Source organism: Eleutherodactylus coqui, chromosome 3, assembly GCF_035609145.1.
Source record: "Eleutherodactylus coqui strain aEleCoq1 chromosome 3, aEleCoq1.hap1, whole genome shotgun sequence".
NCBI classification, from domain to species: Eukaryota; Metazoa; Chordata; class Amphibia; order Anura; family Eleutherodactylidae; genus Eleutherodactylus; species Eleutherodactylus coqui.
The window spans coordinates 302,143,547-302,163,840 of NC_089839.1; the positions used below are offsets into that span (position 1 = coordinate 302,143,547).

Here is a 20,294-nt window from a genome sequence, read left to right on the forward strand (position 1 = left end):
TCCGATGCCGCTGTCAAAGGTGACATCATGTCTAAGCAACCAGCTGGTGGGGGAGGGGCACTAACCAGTTCATACAGCCCAGGGGTCCGATATACTGCTGCGGAGGGGCTGAGGAGACCCGCACTGCAGTGCAGAAGTACTGCACTACGAGCAACTGGACAATCACAAGTTCAAGACCCCGTGGGGCCGGGAAATGAAGCAAAAATAAGTTTTTTGGTTTTTTTAAAGTATTTAAAAAAACGTAAATGTCAAAAATTAACCCCTCCCCCGGACTCACAAGAAATCACAGCCCCCCAAAAACTCTACGTAATTGGTAGTGTCCAGACAAGCCCGAACTACTAAGATGTTGTGTGATCTCTCCCGCACGTAAAACACTCGCCAGAATTACAGGGGCTTTTAAGTACCTTATTCTTCCCTCAGCCAAAGAAAAGAAAAAGAAAAAGTGCTCAAAAAGTTTGATGTACCCCAAAGTAGTGGAGGAGGGGGGGAGTTTAGTTACTTTCTTTTAGCAGCTGCCTGTCTTCAAAGGGTTAAACGCTGCAAACCAAATAACCAATCACCGTGAATGAGTAAATCCAAACAACCAATCAGGTTGTGAATGGTGTGGAGATGCAGCCCCTGTACACCGGCAGCACGGAGGACAGCTCTGCTGCTGACAGGCATCACTAAGGACCGCTCTCCTGCTGGCCTCCTTGTTAACAGGCGGCGCTGAGGACAGCTCTCCGCTGCTCTCCGTACTGACAGGCAATGCTGAGGACGCCTCTGTCACATCCCTTAGCGGGGTCCTCGCGAGTAGTGACGCTGGAAGCTCCGCCCAGCCCGGTCATGGTGAGTGGTGTGAGGAGCGGCCGGCGGGGTCTCCTCCGGCTCAGGACCCCCCAGTATGTGTCACGTGCCGTGCAGCCTGTCGGTCCGCCGCCCCTGTTGTGGGACTACAACTCCCAGCATACCGCAGTTGACAGGTCGGGGTTGTAGTCCCACAGCAGCAGTTTGCTAACTTCTGCCATACAGTGCTGTCCCTCCACTCACCTGCGCCCCCTACAGTCAGGGCTGCACCCTCTATGCCCCCTCATGGCGCCCCCTACAGTCAGGCTGGTGTCACACAGGCGGAGGTGTATTAGTGTGGCGTCTCTGTGTAATGAGCGATGCTGTTTTGCGCTGTGGCGTATTTTACGGTATCTTTTACACCTGCAGCGGTTTCGCCCGCTGAGCGCCGGATGTTCTTTACTCTTCTGCTACAATCCCGCCGTGTTCCGCGCTTCTGGCGTATTTTGAACACCTCCCCCCCCCCCCCCTCCCCTCCCCCATTAACCTCCAAGGGGACTTGTGTGCAAATGTGCAGGAAAAGAAGGGGCTGTGAGCGAACGCACGGAGATCAGCGGGTTCAGCCCAAACATGCGTGTGCCGCCGGATCATCCACCGCCGTTGGCTGCAATGATGACTATTGGCGCAGTTCTGCGCTCCAGCACTCTCACGGGTGAAGTCCTGCGGCGCCGGCTCAGCCTCGATGTTTGCAGGGGTCGGCGGCTCCAACGCGGATGCGAACCGTAGCGGCGGCGGCGGCGATCCTCCAGCTTTGGTCCTGCGGTGCCTCACATGGGCGCGTGTTGTCCTGTATTACATGCAGCTTTTTCACGCGTGTGCTGGGCGGTGCTAGAAGCCTGTTGATTCCTATCGGGCCGCTCGCCTGCAGTATTTTCACGGACGTACAAAAAAGTGTCCTATTTTAGCGCACAATACGGGGATTTAACGCACAGCGCGGCTCGTTCATAAATACGCTGTATATTTATATGACCAAAAATCGCGATGGTCTTTGTTTTTCGTCCGTTTCTGCTGATTTTCGTGCATGTAAATGTGCCGCGCGCTAAACTGTAAAACGCTGCGGCCAAAATGGTGTGAAAAAATGAGCCCAATGAACGACGCCATTGAAATCCGTGGGTTCCGTTCTCTGCGCAATCCGCACGTATTTGCATATTTTACGTGCATGAAACATATGCGCATAATTTTCCGCGACCGTGTGAGCGCGGGATCCAAACAGTTTTTCAGGGTAAAATATTTAAAAAAAACAACAAACGAGACGCCATTTTTCACATTTTTTTTTTTAAAAGAGTTTTCCAGGACTTTTCTCATTGCTGATTGGTGGGTTATCAGTGGTAGATCAGCGGCGCTGCAGCACTCGGATCCCCGCTGATCAGCTGTTGTCTGACATGCTGTCCGTCTGGATGTTGCCGGAAGCGGACAGCGCTGACTACAGCGCAGGCGCCGCTCCTGTTCAATGCAATTCCCCCGCAGACCGGAGCGTTGCAGATGGCGCTGTCAGCTTCTGGCTTCTTCATCAGGCCCAGCAAACCGCTGATGATTGTCGGGGGTCTACCGCTTGGGACCCCCACCTGACTGCTGATGACCTGACAAGGGGTCATCAGTAGGGACGTCTTGGATGGCGCCTTATTGGTACAAAATGCCACTAATATTCACAATTACAAGCTATGGATAAGGGGATAACTTGCTGATCAGTGGGGGTCTCGGCGTTGAGACCCCCGGCAAAACTCGCCAACAGAGATCCCATGCTGCCTGTCACTGAATGGAGCGCAGTCCAGTGGGCTGATGGAAATGGTTAAGCGGTTGCCACTCTGGTATCTGCAGTCCCATTGACATGAATGGTGGGCTAGTGAGCTTGTGGGACCCCCGCACTCCATGCAGCCTCCTCATCACTGCGGGGGCTGCAGTAATCCGACAGTGAAGAGGACAGGGGCCACGGGACCCGTATTCTCAAGATCGGCGGTGGTCTCAGCAGTGAGACCCCCACTAATTAGTAAGTTATTCCCTATCCTCTGGTTGGGGGATAACTTGTAATTATGGTACAAAACCTTTAAAGGGGAATTCTGGAACTTCTGCTCGTGTGTTCATCACTCATGTAATCGCCGCAGTAAATCACTGGCCCCAATAGTCATGTGTGCGCAAGCAGCATGTGACTGCCGAAGCCTCTGATTGGCTGCTGAGGTCACATGAGTGATGAACAACACTTGACCACTGCAGGAACCCCCGCGGCGGCCGTTCAACAAGAATGTTTTGGTGTTTATTTTTTTATTTCGGTCCGTTCTCTCCCTCACCAGCTTTTTGAGAAGCTCCAGAGGATCCCTTTAAGGTCACTTTAAGACAAACCTGTTACGGCACGCCTTTGTACTCCTGTTACAAACAAGTGTTCTAGCCTGATTATGGGTGTACGGACCCGAACTCGTAATGTACCAGATATCTATGGACATGTTCATCATCCGCCACAAGGTGGCGCTCACTGTATACATACTGATTCAGCTCATATAAAAGTCAATAGGATTATACAGTCAATCCATGTGCAGTAAGCGCCTCCTAGTGGTGGCTGCAGCACACAACAACATGGTGACGGAAGAGCAATTTGGATAAAAATTGCTAAAATATTAAGCTAATATACAGAATCAAAAACTAATCATCTGTATATACTAATGAGCGCAGAATAAAGAGGTGGGATGTAGCAGAGCCTGTCGGTTGTGGCAGAGCCTGAGAAGGTACACAGCAGCTCGTTCTCTGCAGTCTGTCTGCTGTGATTGGGGATGATCCTCTTCTTTCCTTTCTCTACAGGGGACCCCGCAGAAGGATGTTGTGATAAAAGCGGACGCCCCCAAATCCCTCCTGCTGGACAAACACTCTGATTATATAGAGTCATATGGGGCCAAGAAAGATGATTATGTGAGTAGCTGCTCCGTGTCACCGCTGCACTCTATAGAGGTGAAGAATGCCTTACTGCCCCCCCCCCACTACCTCGTTTTCCAGATCTTTGATTTCAGACAGTAAGCCTATATCCCCCGACTGGCCACTTCATCAGACACCCCCACCTAGTAGAGCGTGGGATTCTTTTTACTTTTAGACCCGCAGCAGTCCATTGTGGCTTAAATCCCACTCGGTGAGGAAATCCCTCCGCAGAAACATCAGCCCCTGCGGACAGAAAGCTTTTTGTAGTCGCTGCAGATCAGATGGCGGTGCTGACATGTTCTGACCAGCTGACAGGAAGGGGTCATCGCTTCATGCTGCTTGCGCTAAATTCTGCCCTCCCATCAGCACGGGGCAACAGGAATCAGGACCCATCTGACCAGGGGATGTTTTTCCACTGCTCAGTAATATAAGTTTTGCACTCTTTCGCCCGCTGGAGTCTCTTCTTTAGGTTTCCCTTAGGCCTCATGTCCACGGGGAAAATCAGGCCCGCTACGGATTCTCCATGGAGAATCCGTAGCGGGTCCCTCCTGCCCCGCGGACATGAGGCATTAAAATAAGAATAAACTTACCTCTCGCCCGTTCCGGTTCTTCCCTTCGCCATGGCGTCATCTTCTCTGCGTCGCAGCCGGATCTTCTTTCTTCGGCCCGGTGGATGCGCAGGATGACATCGGTGACGTGTCCCGCACATGCGCCGGCCAGAAGAAAAAAGATCCGGCCGCGACGGAGAGAAGATGGAGCTGCGGCGAAGGGAAGAACCGGAGCGGGTGAGTAAATTGCGATTTTGGTCTCCCGCGGATCCGGACGGCTTCCATAGGCTTCAATAGAAGCCTGCGGGAGCCGTCCCCATGGGAGACCCGCACGAAAATGGAGCATGGTCCAGATTTTTTCATGCTCCATTTTTTTTTAAATCACTTTTATTGACCATCCGCGGGTATTTATCTACCCGCGGGTGGTCAATGCATCCCTATGGGGTGCGGATCCGCGGGCAGGAAAAGAGTTAAAATCCGCTGCAGATTTTAATTCTTGTTTTGCCCGTGGACATGAGGCCTTAGACACAATGGCGCAGAAACTGGTCGTCTGCTGTTATAGTGCATCCGTGCGACAGAACGGCGAGTTGTGCATTCAGACACATTAGCTGGAGCCCCAGCGTTGTACTCGGCTGCTCCTGACTGTGCAGCACCTGTTGGCCAGAGTGAGTCTTGACATCCTCCTCTGACCCCTTTTGGACGAGTTCTTTCTGCCCACAGAGATCCTCTTTTACTGGATGTTTTTCCTCTATCATGTTGTTCTCAGTATACTCTCCGCACCGTTACATGAGAAGGCCCTCGCTAGTCCCGCACCGATGACCGGCCTCATTAGAAGTCACTCAGATCGCTGGATTTTCCCATCTCATGTGGATTCACATTGAAGCTGATCCACGGAAAACTTGTCATGTGATTTTATTCCGGGGTCACGGGGAGAATTTCCATACAGGGAAGCGCCAATCGTGATGGGGGGGCTGTTGATTCCCCTTCTGCACAATGAGGGTGAAAGGGTTGTCCGTCAGAGACAGTCTATGTCAGAATGTGGCAATCAGGGCCACAACTGCCTACTCCAGCTCCTGGCACCCTTGGCAAACAGTTGAATTTGCTGGGACCCTCAGCGATCGGCTGTGATTGGTGGCAGAGTAGTAGAAAGTGTCCAGTTGCTCTACAGTGCCCCCCAGGGAAGGTGTAGTATTGCGCACTACTATTCAATATGAATGGTCTGGCTATGTAATGTATTCACATGCCAGGTGTTTCAAAAACAAAAATGTTCTTTATAGCTGCGACCCTCACCTAACTTTATAGTACTTTCCTAACAAAGTGTCTGAAATCGGATGTAAATGTGCTTGGGTAAAGTCTTATCCTGTTGATATATCCATCTGCTTGTCCCTGTGTCTGCAGGAATACTGTATGTCGGAGTACCTGCGGATGAGCGGTGTGTACTGGGGTCTGACCGTTATGGATCTGATGGGTTCGCTGCAACGTATGAACAAAGAGGAGATCCTGACGTTTATCAAGTCCTGTCAGCACGAATGTGGCGGCTTCAGCGCTAGTATTGGGCACGACCCCCATCTTCTGTACACGCTGAGCGCGGTGCAGGTACATGAAGGTGCATCCATGTGTCCCCGTCCTCACAGGTTGCTCTTTAGTAGGGTTTACCACTTGTTTTGGCATGGGGGGGCTGCATTGTCTTATTGTGTTAATTTAAGGGGCCACAATACAATTTGCATTTCAACCCATCATGCCCGCGATGGGAACGCCTGTCTGTACTTCATGGCCAAAAGTACAGAAACGGCCGCACGGATCCATCTGTTTTCATAACTCCCATGTAAGTGAATGTGAGTTACGGAAACAGGACGGTACAGTGAGCTACTGAGGAGCCGCTGACACAGCAGAGCTCACCGTGCTACACTGCGCACGTCACTCCCGTCTACTTCTATGGGAGCTATAGAGACGTGTAACACAGTCTGCTCAGCTGTTTCTGTAAGTGCCGACCATCACTGCTCGCCTCACACTGCTGGACTGGGGTCCCAAGCTAGGGGCCCACACGGAAATAGATCTCCCCTCAATGCATTCTCCTCACCCCACAACAGAAACGTCTTCACTCGTTGCATTCTTCATGCCCAAACAGAAATGTCTCCCCTGGATACTTTCTCCTTCCTCCCTGCAGACACGTCTTAATTCTCCCCTCATTGCGTTCTCCCTCACCCTCCCTTCCCCATTGAAACATGCCTCCCCTAGATTCTTCTCTCCCCTTGATGCATTCTTCTTGCCCCCTGCAAGGTGATCACGCAGACAGGTGAACAGTGGTGCTTACTTTTAGCGGGGCGGGGGTATCAGGTTGTTCACCCCTCCTCTATGGAAATGTAATACCGGAATCTGATTGCTTTCCTTGCAGATTCTGACGCTTTTTGACAGCCTTTCCGAAGTAAACACGGAAAAAGTAGTGGAGTACGTGAAGTCTCTGCAGAAGGAAGACGGCTCGTTCTCTGGGGACAAGTGGGGTAATTGCTTCAAATATCTAAATACGTTTCTGAGCTCGTACTGATTTGAATATATGTGTGGCGCAGCGCTGTGGCTGGGTATATATGTGTGGCGCAGCGCTGTGGCTGGGTATATATGTGTGGCGCAGCGCTGTGGCTGGGTATATATGTGTGGCGCAGCGCTGTGGCTGGGTATATATGTGTGGCGCAGCGCTGTGGCTGGGTATATATGTGTGGCGCAGCGCTGTGGCTGGGTATATATGTGTGGCGCAACGCTGTGGCTGGGTATATATGTGTGGCGCAACGCTGTGGCTGGGTATATATGTGTGGCGCAACGCTGTGGCTGGGTATATATGTGTGGCGCAACGCTGTGGCTGGGTATATATGTGTGGCGCAACGCTGTGGCTGGGTATATATGTGTGGCGCAACGCTGTGGCTGGGTATATATGTGTGGCGCAACGCTGTGGCTGGGTATATATGTGTGGCGCAGCGCTGTGGCTGGGTATATATGTGTGGCGCAACGCTGTGGCTGGGTATATATGTGTGGCGCAACGCTGTGGCTGGGTATATATGTGTGGCGCAGCGCTGTGGCTGGGTATATATGTGTGGCGCAGCGCTGTGGCTGGGTATATATGTGTGGCGCAGCGCTGTGGCTGGGTATATATGTGTGGCGCAGCGCTGTGGCTGGGTATATATGTGTGGCGCAGCGCTGTGGCTGGGTATATATGTGTGGCGCAGCGCTGTGGCTGGGTATAATGTGTGGCGCAGCGCTGTGGCTGGGTATAATGTGTGGCGCAGCGCTGTGGCTGGGTATTAATGTGTGGCGCAGCGCTGTGGCTGGGTATATATGTGTGGCGCAGCGCTGTGGCTGGGTATATATGTGTGGCGCAACGCTGTGGCTGGGTATATATGTGTGGCGCAACGCTGTGGCTGGGTATATATGTGTGGCGCAACGCTGTGGCTGGGTATATATGTGTGGCGCAACGCTGTGGCTGGGTATATATGTGTGGCGCAACGCTGTGGCTGGGTATATATGTGTGGCGCAACGCTGTGGCTGGGTATATATGTGTGGCGCAACGCTGTGGCTGGGTATATATGTGTGGCGCAACGCTGTGGCTGGATATATATGTGTGGCGCAGCGCTGTGGCTGGGTATATATGTGTGGCGCAACGCTGTGGCTGGGTATATATGTGTGGCGCAACGCTGTGGCTGGGTATATATGTGTGGCGCAACGCTGTGGCTGGGTATATATGTGTGGCGCAACGCTGTGGCTGGGTATATATGTGTGGCGCAGCGCTGTGGCTGGGTATATATGTGTGGCGCAGCGCTGTGGCTGGGTATATATGTGTGGCGCTGTGGCTGGGTATATATGTGTGGCGCTGTGGCTGGGTATATATGTGTGGCGCAGCGCTGTGGCTGGGTATATATGTGTGGCGCTGTGGCTGGGTATATATGTGTGGCGCTGTGGCTGGGTATATATGTGTGGCGCAGCGCTGTGGCTGGGTATATATGTGTGCGCCCGGCGCTTTGCACAGGAATTTTAGAGATGGAGCATGAGTCTGAACAGATGCAACCGCTCCCATCTGGGTCCTCTATCACCCCAACAAGTCTTCACATTCTTCTTCACGAATTGTGTAACAAGCGCGAGTACTTCAGGCCGCGCTCGCCCTCCAGCGCAGCTCCCACACAGATATCCTGCCAAGCTTCCTTCATCTCCTCTGGTAGCTCTTGTTTCCATCCTTCTCCGGCATGTAGAAGACTCTTGTCCTTGTAGTGTTTACCAAGTGAAGATTTCGGCACGTTGTGACATCGAGCAGCTTCAGCGAGTGTCATTCCTCTATCGTCATCTCTTACCGCAGCGTCCGTGCTGTAATTACAGCGGATGTTTTTCTTGGCGTACTTTCTAGGCATCCTATTTACAAGCACTTAAAGGGGCTGTCCAGTTGTAAACTACTGATGGCCTTTCCTCTGAATAAGTCAGCAATAGATCGGTGAAGGTCCATTGCCCAATGAGCTGTTCTATGGGCCAGTGTGCGCCTTCACTGAGCTATTTTCCACAGGAAGCGGACAGCTGCATTCTGCAGTGGCCAAGCTTGATATTACATGTGAATAGGATCTTTGCCTGCAATATCAAGCTTGGCCACTGCAGTGGGAATGGAGCTATCTACTTCCTGCAGAAATCGGCTTGGTGTACAAGCACACTGGCCTAGTGAATACCTGATCAACAGGGATCCCGGCCATCAATAGTTCACAACCGGACAACCCCTTTAACGTGCTGACCTAAGCTCTGTGTGTTCTTGCAGGGGAAATAGATACCCGGTTCTCCTTCTGTGCTGTCGCCACGCTGGCCCTTTTGGTAAGTAGAATGAATTCTAATAAGTATTGCAATAAGTTTTTCTAACAATACTATTATAGAGTATGTGCTCACTTCACGCCCCTATTATATAATGTACCAGAATTCCTCGCTGATATTGGGGGTTGGGGACGCTGACATATACTGGCAGTTGGAACGTTTCTGCTTCCCCTTCCACCACCACTTTCCTTCCATCCAGTGCGTTGATTAGGTGATAATACTGCCTCTATAGTGATATGACATGCTATTGTGACACTGTGTTTCCCCGAAAATAAGCCCTAGCTACACTACATGAAAAAAAACAAGAATCAATACTCACCTAGCAGGCGCCATTCGGGTCCCTCTCGCTGCTCTCCGATGCTCCGGCAGTCTTCCATGTGGTCCTCAGTGCTGAGAGAGCATTCTCTTCCTGGTAACGGGGCTTGAATACCCCGCCTCTAGCAAGAGATTGCTGTGATTGGCTCAGGAACACCGCCTCAGCCAATCAGAGCCGGCGCTCGATGAACCAGGCACGGACAAAAAATAATATAAGACAGTGTCTTATTTTGGGGGAAACGCTCTACAATCCGATACCGTCTTGTATAATCTGATAACGCGTCCCCTTTTGATTCTGATGTATCAGTGCTACATACTCTGTGATGTCTTTGTTCACATGGATTCTTCTAATAGGGGCCAAGTATGAAGTTATCCTACATTTTATACCACTGATGCGAATGGCCTCCATGACATCACGTAGAATATAGTGGATATAAAAAGTCTACACATCCCTAAAATGCCAGGTTTTTGTCAAGTTAAAAAATCCAACAAAGATGAATAATCTCAGACTCCTTTCCCCCTTCCATGTGACCATGTGACCCGTTATCTGTAGGATTCCACTGGGAAACAAACTGAAATCTTTTAGGGTGGAAACATTGAAAGAAAAAAATATAATAATGTGGTTGCATAAATATGCACACCCTAAAACTAATACATTGTTGATGTCCCCTCTGACTTTATGATGGCATTCAGTCTTTTTAGGTCAGTGTCTACCAGCACGGCACATCTGACTGGGCGATCTTTGCCCGCTCTTACTTGCAGAAGCTCTCCAAATCTGTCCTCTTCAGGATGCCACAGATCCTCAATGGGATCCAAGTCTGGGCTCTTGCTGGGCCACTCCAAAACTGTGATCTTCTTCTGGAGAGCCATTCTTTTAGTGATTTGGAGGTCTGCTTTGGGTGTTTGTTGTGCTGAAAGGTGAGATTCATCTTCAGCCTTTTATCAGAGGCCGGAAGGTTTTGTGCCAAAATGGTCTGATATTTGAAACTCTTCATAATTTCCTCCAACTTGACTTCCAGAAGCAGAAAAATAGCCCCACACATAATGCCCCCACCATCTTCACTGCGGCCTGGAGGTCTTCTGGTGATGGCAGGTTGGCTTTATACAAAAAATACCTTTTGAAATTATGGCCAAAAAGTTCCCCCACGGCCTCATCAGACAGAACACGTTCTCCCACAGAGTTCTGGTGGAATTGATGGAGGTTTTGGTAAAACGTAGCCGGGCTTGGCTGTTCTTCTTTGCTAGAAAAGTCTTCCATCTTAGTTCCTCCCCAGATTTTTTTAACATGACAAAAACCTGGATATTGCCAGGGGTGTGTAGACTTGTTATATCCGCTGCCTTCTGCTTCTGTTCTGCATTTCCAGTTATGTGTCGGTCCGTTAGAATTTCCGTATTAACGACATTTTACTGTTGACTGTTGGCTAATGAATAAGTAAATCCTCTGTGAGTTATAACGGCAGTATCTGTGTCATCTGGGGGTAACGGCGGTCTTCCTCCCGGTGTCATCTGGGGGTAACGGCTGTCTTCTTCCCGGTGTCATCTGGGGGTAACGGCTGTCTTCTTCCCGGTGTCATCTGGGGGTAACGGCGGTCTTCTTCCCGGTGTCATCTGGGGGTAACGGCGGTCTTCTTCCCGGTGTCATCTGGGGGTAACGGCTGTCTTCTTCCCGGTGTCATCTGGGGGTAACGGCTGTCTTCTTCCCGGTGTCATCTGGGGGTAACGGCTGTCTTCTTCCTCTCTTTACTCCTTCAGGGGAAGCTCGATGCCGTTAATATAGAGAAGGCGATAGAGTTTGTTTTGTCGTGTATGAATTTCGATGGCGGTTTCGGCTGCAGGCCGGGCTCCGAGTCTCATGCCGGGCAGGTAAGTCACACTGATATCCTTTGTTTTATGGTCGTCCCATTCTTCCTATGTTTCTGGAACGTTCCTCAATTCTTTCCTTCTAGTTTTCCTTTGACTTCCTATGTCTCAGGACTTCACAGACTTTGTGTTTTGTAATTCTAGATCTATTGTTGCACAGGATTCCTGGCCGTCACAAATCAACTGCACCAAATAAACGCCGATTTACTGGGCTGGTGGCTTTGTGAGCGGCAGCTACCATCCGGGGGACTCAACGGACGCCCAGAAAAGGTGGGAGCGGTTCTAAAACAAAGGGATTTTTTTTTTACTTATGTAATATTACAAAAAAGGACAAATACATTTTGCAATACTCTGTGGCTGTCCTTAAAGGGGAACAACCAAAAGTATCATTTAAAAACTAAGATATCTAAACGCTGGTCCTTCTATTCTGGCCGTCGCAAGTGTTAAAAGTGATGATGAATTACTGTACACTAAATGGCTTTTTTTTTTACGATTATTTTCACATTTTTTTTCCCTTAACCCCTTGAGAACACGGCTATTTTTCATTTTTGTTTTCTCCTCCCCACTTTTAAAAGATAATAGCTTTTTTATTCTTCCATGGACACGGCCGTCTGAGGGTTGTTTTTTGTGGGACGAGCTGTATTTTTTTTCATTGGTACTATTTAATCTACCATATAACATACTGAAAAACTTCTAAAAATGTGGGATGAAGTGGAAACAAAAACACAATTATTAAATTTTTGGCTGTTTGCTTTTACTTTGTATATGGTGCATCAAAAATGGTATTAACTTTATCCTGTCAGTCACTATGATTACAGCGGTACTGAATTTATATAGTTTTTTTTGTTTATTTTTTGCACTACTCTTGAAATTAATTAGTGTCACCATCTTCTGACTACCATAACTGTTTTTCTATCAACGGCGTTCTATGAACCCTTTTTTTTTTTTTTTTTTGCACAACAGCCTCTTGGTACCATTTTGGGGTTACATACAACTTTTTGCTCACTTTTTATAAAATGTTGTTCTTGCACAATGGGTGACTAAAGTGCAATGCTGGTATTGTATTTTTTTTATTACAACTTTTCACTATGTGGCCTAAATAATGCATTATTTTAATATATTGGACTTTCACAGATGCAGTGATGGCAAAGGTTTTTTTGGGTTTTTTTTCCCCTCAATTTTTTTTATTCTCGTTCTGAGTACTTTATTAAATGCTTCAACGTAGAAAAACATTCTTCCGTTCTTTTTAACATTCGTTACTTGCCCTCGGGGGACACATTGCTGAAGAAAATATGTGACTGCAATTTAAATACAAATACCTGTGAAAATCTGAAATGCAAAAAGGTTTTCTGGCTTGTAAAATTCCTGTACAAATCTTGGCAACAGAATTGTCGCTGCGCATCTTATTAGTTCATGCTTAGAGATGAGCGAGCGTACTCGCTAAGGCAAATTACTCGAGCGAGTATTGCCATTTTCAAGTACATGCCCGCTCGTGCCGAAAGATTTGGGGGCCAGCGGGGAGCAGGGGGCGGCGGGGGAGATCGGAGAGGAATGGGGGGGAGATCTCTCTTGCTCGCTCCCTCTCGCTCCCCCATGCTCACTCCCGCAACTCACTGCTCAGCCCCACCGGCCCCCGAATCTTTTGGCAGGAGCGGGCATCTATTCGAAAATGGCAATACTTGCTCGAGTAATTTGCCTTAGCGAGTACGCTCGCTCATCTCTATTCATGTTCCTTAAACTTAAAGGAGTTGTAATGTGAGGGGAATAATTTATCTGGACCAGCAGTCTCAGAACATCCACTTTTGGCACATTTCTCACACCGGGTCACGAGGTACCAGGGCCTGTTGCCCCTGACATCTTTCCGGAGGGCTGGTTGTTTAGCTCATTTCAATAACTAGGGCAGCACGTTGTCTGTCTGTGCATCGGCCGTGACACGGAAGTTATAGAACTGAGGTGAACAGCCAGCCCCCTGCAATGACATCACAAGCAATGGTAGGGCCATACTCTGTGATCCGTGTTAGAAATGAGCCGTAAGTGGAGGTTCCAACACAACTAGACCAGGTAAGTTTCCCCCCTTTAACCTGTCTAAGTATATACTGTGTTATAAGAAACCACTTGTGTTCCAGCTCCCTGATGTCTGCTATTCATGGTGGGTTTTGGCTTCTCTGAAAATAATTGGAAGATTACACTGGATAGACCGAGAGAAGCTGCGCCTATTTATTCTGGCCTGCCAGGATGAGGAGACGGGGGGATTTGCAGACCGGCCCGGTGATATGGTGAGTTATTGTGTAGAGCTGGTTAAAATACCGTAGAATGTCCAGATGTTTCTGTACACTTTATACTAACGCTTTCTGCAACATCCCCAGATACTTTGTTTCTATTCCCCATCAATTTCTACATCTCTGTTTGCTTGCCTCTGGCTTAACACTGCGATACAAGAGCCCCATTGAATGACAGCTGAGCGCTGCCTCTGACTAGTAGCAGCGCTCAGCCAATCAGAGGCAGCGCTTTCTGGAGGCGGGGATTTTTTAATCCCCGGCCTCCAGAAGACGACCGCGGGGGGAGGGAGAGAAGAGCTGGACAGCTCATCTAGCTGAGTTAATTTTTATTTATTACTTTTATTTATTTATTTTTTTTACAGCTAGAGATGATTTTCAGGGAAGGACTTATTTTTCAAGCCCTTCCCTGAAAATCATTGCTCCGGAGGTTGCCTGCAACCCACTGCTTTCAATAGGGCAGCAGCAGCAGCGCTGGCTCCATTGAAAGCAATGGGATAGCATCGCAGACTTTTGCCACAGCTGTGACAGGGCATTCCTTCATCGCCGCGGGGATTAAGGAATCCCCTGCCATAGCTGTCACAGCTGTGTCAGGGGAGCGAAATGTACTCCCTATGTCTTCAATGGGGCTGGCGCTGCTTCCGCCGGCCCCAATCAAGACAGTGGGCAATAGCGCAGATTCTTCTTAGCGCTGCGAAGGTTGAGAGAAGATATCGCAAATGAGAATGAAACCATTGAAAATCATTGATTTCATTATTATGCGTTTTCACTCACTCTCGCATCGCAAGAAAGCCTATCGCCAGTGTGAAGCCGGTCTTAATTGCATCATGTCCTCTGTGAGATAATTTCCTGTCTTCTACCCTCTTTTTTTTTTTTCTAAAACTGTGTATTAGAAAGTTTCAGAACTTTTCATCACACATTGCTTAAACTTCATTTACACCGAGCTATGTACATAAAATGAAAACAAGCCTTCATGTGCATTCACACATAGCTGAAGTGCTGCTGATTCTCACCTAAATCCACAGCATCTCCACATCAAAAACCTCAAAAATCTGCATTATTGGAACAGATTTTGATACAGCTGATTATCAGAATTTCACCTACAGCGATTTAACAGGAGCAATTACATATAGTTATAGCATCGCTGACTGCTGCACCCGGACCACTACTGAGCGCACGTCCACATCACCAGACCATAATCACATGATATTGGTGCAGGCAGTGAGCGGCTCTGTATTAAGTATCTGTATTTGCTGCTGTAGAGTTATTGCTGTAGATGAAAGACTGATATTAGGTTATGGACCCGTGACTGATATCGGCTGGGGTGCAGGAGGCTGAATCTGCATCAAAATCCACACCAGTGCTGCAGATTGTAACTTGGTTTTTGATGTGGAAGTGCTGCAGATTTTGGAGCGTTTCTGCAGCAATTCCGCTATGTGTGAACGCGCCTTTATGTTAAAACCAAAAACTAATGACACTGGCATCTATGTAGTTAACCCTTTCCAATCCAATTTTTTTGCCACCTGCATTTTTCCCAGCTCCTATTTATTTTGGCAGCAGAGCTTGGGGGAAAGAACAGCTGGTATTCCATGAGTAAAGAACCCAGCGCTGGTCAGTGCTGTTTCCAGCTCGCCAAGTAAGGCTGGGTTCACACAGGGCGAATTTGCCGCAAAATTTCCCGGCAGAATTTCACTGCGGCAAATCCGCCTGCGGCCGCTAATCCCAGGTTTAGCCAGCCATGTGGACGAGATATGTCAAAAATCTCATCCACACGGTGTGTACAATCCTGACACGGCAAAGCCAGGATTAGCAGGCACTGTGGCGTGGATTCCTGGGACGCAGCATGTCAATTTTCTTTTTTTTCGTTGTGGCCTCACTGTTTTCTAAGGAAGAGGGGGCTGCAATGAAAAAAACATGCAGAGAAGCCACTCCGAAACCCGCGGCTAAGTGCTGCGGGTTTTGAAGCTGCGCTTATCCTGTAGAAATCTTGCGTTTTTTCGCTGCGGCAAAACCGCAAGATTTCCCATGGGAACCCAGCAAAAATGTGCTGGGTAGTCTCTGGTGGTACTGTGTATCTTGTCCCCACTGGAACTGTGGGTGGAGACAAGGGGTTGTTCTGCTGCAGTCATACGGAACACCCTGAGCTGGCTATTGGTCCCCGACTCCCAGATCATTCAGTCCACCCCACCCCACCCCCTCCCCGGTCATCTTGCCTCCCCACTGCTTTCATATTCCATGCTTTATGCTCCGGACCCCCCCTCTCCCCTGGGCATTTCACCTCCCCGCTGCTGTCACTTTCCCTGCTTTGCTCTCCGGATCCCTCTTCTCCGGTCATCTCACCTCTCCGCTGCTGTCACTTGCCCTGTTTTGAGCTTCCTGACAGGAAGGTAGCAGAGAGCCGATAAGTGTAAGCTGCTGGAACAGTAACAGCAGCGGAGAGGTGAGATGACTGGTGGAGAGGGGGTGTCCGGAGCGCAAAACAGATAAAGCCAAGCAAGACACTGACAGCAGCGGGGAGGTGACATGACCGGGTAGGGTGAGGGTTTGATCTGGGATTCGGGACCAATAGCTAGTTTGGGGCATTCCATATGACCGCGGCAGAACAGTTCCAGTGGAGAAAAGATACCACAGTATCGGCTTTGGCAGCAGAGCGGGGTACGCAGTAGTGCAGAAGCAGCATGTCGGGCCTGTCCCGACATCGGAGCTATAGAGGAAAATTATGATGTCGGCACAGGTCCGCCATTGGATCGGAAAGGGTTAAAGGCTGCCCATATGTTTTATATAACTGTCGACCGAACGGTAGTCTAGTGATCGACCACCATACTTTACACTGCAGCTATGCTTGTAAAGATCGATTGCCATATTTGCTAATATTAATGGAAGTAAGCTGACAATGCACCGAGGTTAAAAGGATTATTAACAAGAGAGCTGACGGGTTATAGAAATCTGTATATTCTTTGCTACATTGGCTGCATGGACTTTAGAATATGTACAAGCATAGACAGGAAGGTGACACAATACAATTTGATATCATTGATGATCTATCCTCAGGATAGGCCATCAATAGATCAATGGGGGTCCACTGCCTGGGACCCCCACGATCAGCATTCACTTCAATGGGAACTTTGTATATAATACCAGGCCACTGCAGTTAGAACGGCGCTGTCTGCTTCCTGCTTAAATCGTCTCTCTGCATGACTGTAGCAGCCCTGTTGGGGTCTTGGGTGGTAAGTCTTGATAATCTTCTGATAATCCTGAGAATAGGCCATTAAGCCACATTTACACACAAAGATGATCTCTCAAAATGTGTTCAAAATATAAGGAGAATGACCTTTGAGCGATCATTTTGCATAAGCTGCTAATGGGCACTAATGCCCATTAGTAGCTTATTAGCTTCATTTGCGTGTAAATCAGCCTCCCTTTGCTGTATGCAAAGAACAGTAAGTGGTCTGTTATCTGCATACAGCTCCATTGTTCTGTCACGGGACTGCAGCTGAAAACAATGTTATCAGCGCTCCTGTGGAGAATTGCAGCGTGCGGTTCCTGCTGTCAGCTGGCCGGCCAAATGATGGATTTTAAACTCAATATAAACTCCTAGTTTGGCGGAAAAGCAAAGACGTCGTTTGAGGGAATTTTGAGCGCTAATTGTGCCGTGTAAATGGGGCTTTAGTAGTTTAAAGACTGGGAAATCCCTTTAGGTATTGTTAGATCCCTTAGACTGTAGTAAGTGTTTTCGCACGTGTCTCCAATATGAACCTGTAACGACCTTCCCCTTCTTCTCCAGGTGGATCCATTTCATACCCTGTTCGGCATTGCTGGATTGTCTCTCCTCGGAGAAGAAGAAATCAAGGCAGTAAATCCGGTGTTCTGTATGCCAGAGGAAGTCCTGCGCAGGATTAACGTCCAGCCGGAGCTGCTGAGCTGAAGCCTGCAGGAACAGGCGTGTTGCCGTGATCAGCTGCTAGGCTCCTCCGCTCTTCCTTCTGGCACGATAGGAAGGAGCGAGGGGCCGTCGGGGACATTTGTTGCCACTTGTTGTATAGCTCTTAATGTCATCTCTATGTATCTGTCAATTGTCTGAAGAACATCGCAGTTACTGGATTTCTGTGTTCTGTAACTAAGCACATTAAGTAACGGAAGGAGCGCAATAAAGGTGAATGGGAGGTTGTAAGCCGAGATCTGATGCTTCCAAGTGTCTTCTACAACAGTTACTACTTAAGCCGACTCCTAGAAGGTACGGAGTGCAGCCGGACCGCGCCGGGGTATTACTGACGGCAGAGCTTACTTGTAAAGAGATTCTCTGTCTTCCTCCACGGCTTGTAGCCAATGTTGATCAATGCTCATTTGTCTGCTCTTCACACAGACCCATTCTGAAGGTATGGTAGGACCGGTTTCAGGCGGCCGAGAATCTTGTAAGTTTTGTGCGTTGCGAGACAAAACTCCTGCGAATACAAACTCCATTCTTTTGAATTAACTCCTACACATAAGCAATGTTTTTCATCACTGCGATATGGTGAGGAAAAAAATCGTAGCTTGTTCTATTTCTTAGCATTCCACCTTTATTTCATTGGGACCTTAAATACATCACGTGGTTCTCGCAGGCCGTGCGATGTTTTTCCATTGAAATTATTGTGAAACACTTCTGATCCGCTATCGCACGTGAAACTCGTGTGACTATCGGGAACTGAGGGTGTCTGGACTCTATGTGAACACAGATCTCACGGTAAGGCTAACTTTGGCCGTCAATCCCGCCCTCATATTGCGCTCGCCATCCATGTAAAATCCTCGAGGATGCGAGGTGTTTCCATGTGAAAACAGCCTCACATCCCTTCAGGGACGCACGGAACCTCTGCTGCGAGCCAATGATTATTTTTCTACCGCCATAAAAAGAACACCGACCAAAAAGCAAATGATTATTGTTCGCTTTCACTCGTTTTTAAACAATAGCCGCTTCAAAACCCGCACCGAACTGCGCAAATGTTGAAGCTGCATTTCTGCTGTGGAAATCTTGCAGGATTTCCGTGCGGTCCCATGGGATTTACACCCAGTGGGAACCCAGCCTCCAATTGTCAGAGGGGACCTCACATCGAACTCGTAGGCCGTGCGATGTTTTTTCTAGTCCCATTGAAAACAACGGGTGATGTGCTGCGGGGGACGCCAAGAGAGAAGACATACCGCAGTTTTTTTCCGGTCCATAAATAGGCTGGTAAATGCGGAGTTTGTTCTCATGACGGATTCTTGCTGGGAAATCTGTGCTGATTCTGCATCAAGTCCACGGCAGGTGCTCCATTGTTTTCAATGGGAATCCGCGCCGTAGTCTAATGGGCGCGGTATTGCCGAAAGAAAAGAAGGAATGTGTTACGGCGTGGAATCTTGAGACCACACGACATCCCTCTACTACAAGTATCCTCGAGGCCACCATTACCACACGACATCCCTCTACTACAAGTATCCCCGAGGCCAACATTACCTCACGACATCCCTCTACTACAAGTATCCCCGAGGCCACCATTACCACACGACATCCCTCTACTACAAGTATCCCCGAGGCCACCATTACCACACGACATCCCTCTACTACAAGTATCCCCGAGGCCAACATTACCTCACGACATCCCTCTACTACAAGTATCCCCGAGGCCACCATTACCACACGACATCCCTCTACTACAAGTATCCCCGAGGCCACCATTACCACACGACATCCCTCTACTACAAGTATCCCCGAGGCCACCATTACCACACGACATCCCTCTACTACAAGTATCCCCGAGGCCAACATTACCACACGACATCCCTCCACTACTAGTATCTGCCTGGGGCTGCCATTACCACACGACATCCCTCCACTACTAGTATCTGCCTGAGGCTGCCATTACCACACAGCATCCCTCTGCTACTAGTATCTGCCTGGGGCTGCCATTACCACACGACATCCCTCCACTACTAGTATCTGCCCGAGGCCGCCATTACCACACGATATCCCTCCACTACTAGTATCTGCCCGAGGTCGCCATTACCACATGATATCCCTCCACTACTAGTATCTGCCCGAGGTCGCCATTACCACATGATATCCCTCCACTACTAGTATCTGCCCGAGGCCGCCATTACCACACGACATCCCTCTACTACAAGTATCCCCGAGGCCACCATTACCACACGACATCCCTCCACTACTAGTATCTGCCCGAGGCCGCCATTACCACACGACATCCCTCCACTACTAGTGTCTGCCCAAGGCCGCCATTACCACACGACATCCCTCCACTACTAGTGTCTGCCCAAGGCCGCCATTACCACACGACATCCCTCCACTACTAGTATCTGCCTGAGGCCACACGACATTCCTCCACTACTAGTATTTCCCCGAGGCCGCCATTACCACACGATATTACTCCATTACTAGTATCTGCCCGTGGTCACCATTACCACACGACATCCCTCCACTACTAGTATCTGCCCGAGGTCGCCATTACCACACAACATCCCTCCACTACTAGTATCTGCCCGAGGCCGCCATTACCACACGACATCCCTCCACTGCCAGTATCTCCCCGAAGCCGCCATTACCACACGACATCCCTCCACTACCAGTATCTCCCCGAGGCCTCCATTACCACACAACATCCCTCCACTGCTAGTATCTCCCCGAGGCCGCCCATAGCACTCGACATCCACTACTCGTATCTGCCCAAGGCCACCATTACCACACGACATTCCTCCACTACTAGTA

The 20,294-nt window shown here is 49.1% G+C and overlaps 1 protein-coding gene across 1 annotated transcript; it reads left to right on the top strand.

Moving 5' to 3' along the window:
* The first annotated feature begins 692 nt into the window (after positions 1-692).
* Positions 693-17,729, top strand: RABGGTB (Rab geranylgeranyltransferase subunit beta). Its single transcript, XM_066597802.1, has 9 exons — positions 693-828; positions 3,616-3,723; positions 5,673-5,870; positions 6,670-6,775; positions 9,058-9,110; positions 11,175-11,285; positions 11,427-11,552; positions 13,409-13,558; positions 17,343-17,729. The coding sequence occupies exons 1-9, from the start codon at positions 748-750 to the stop codon at positions 17,481-17,483; spliced, it is 1,074 nt and encodes a 357-aa protein (XP_066453899.1). The 5' UTR covers positions 693-747; the 3' UTR covers positions 17,484-17,729.
* The last annotated feature ends 2,565 nt before the right edge of the window (positions 17,730-20,294 follow it).

Excerpts from the sequence above, each read along its gene's own strand:
- RABGGTB (XM_066597802.1), top strand. The coding sequence starts at position 748 with ATGCTGAGGACGCCTCTGTCACATCCCTTAGCGGGGTCCTCGCGAGTA. Across the intron at positions 3,724-5,672 it reads GGGCCAAGAAAGATGATTAT|GAATACTGTATGTCGGAGTA; the intron begins GTGAGTAGCTGC and ends CTGTGTCTGCAG. Across the intron at positions 11,553-13,408 it reads TCAACGGACGCCCAGAAAAG|CTCCCTGATGTCTGCTATTC; the intron begins GTGGGAGCGGTT and ends CTTGTGTTCCAG.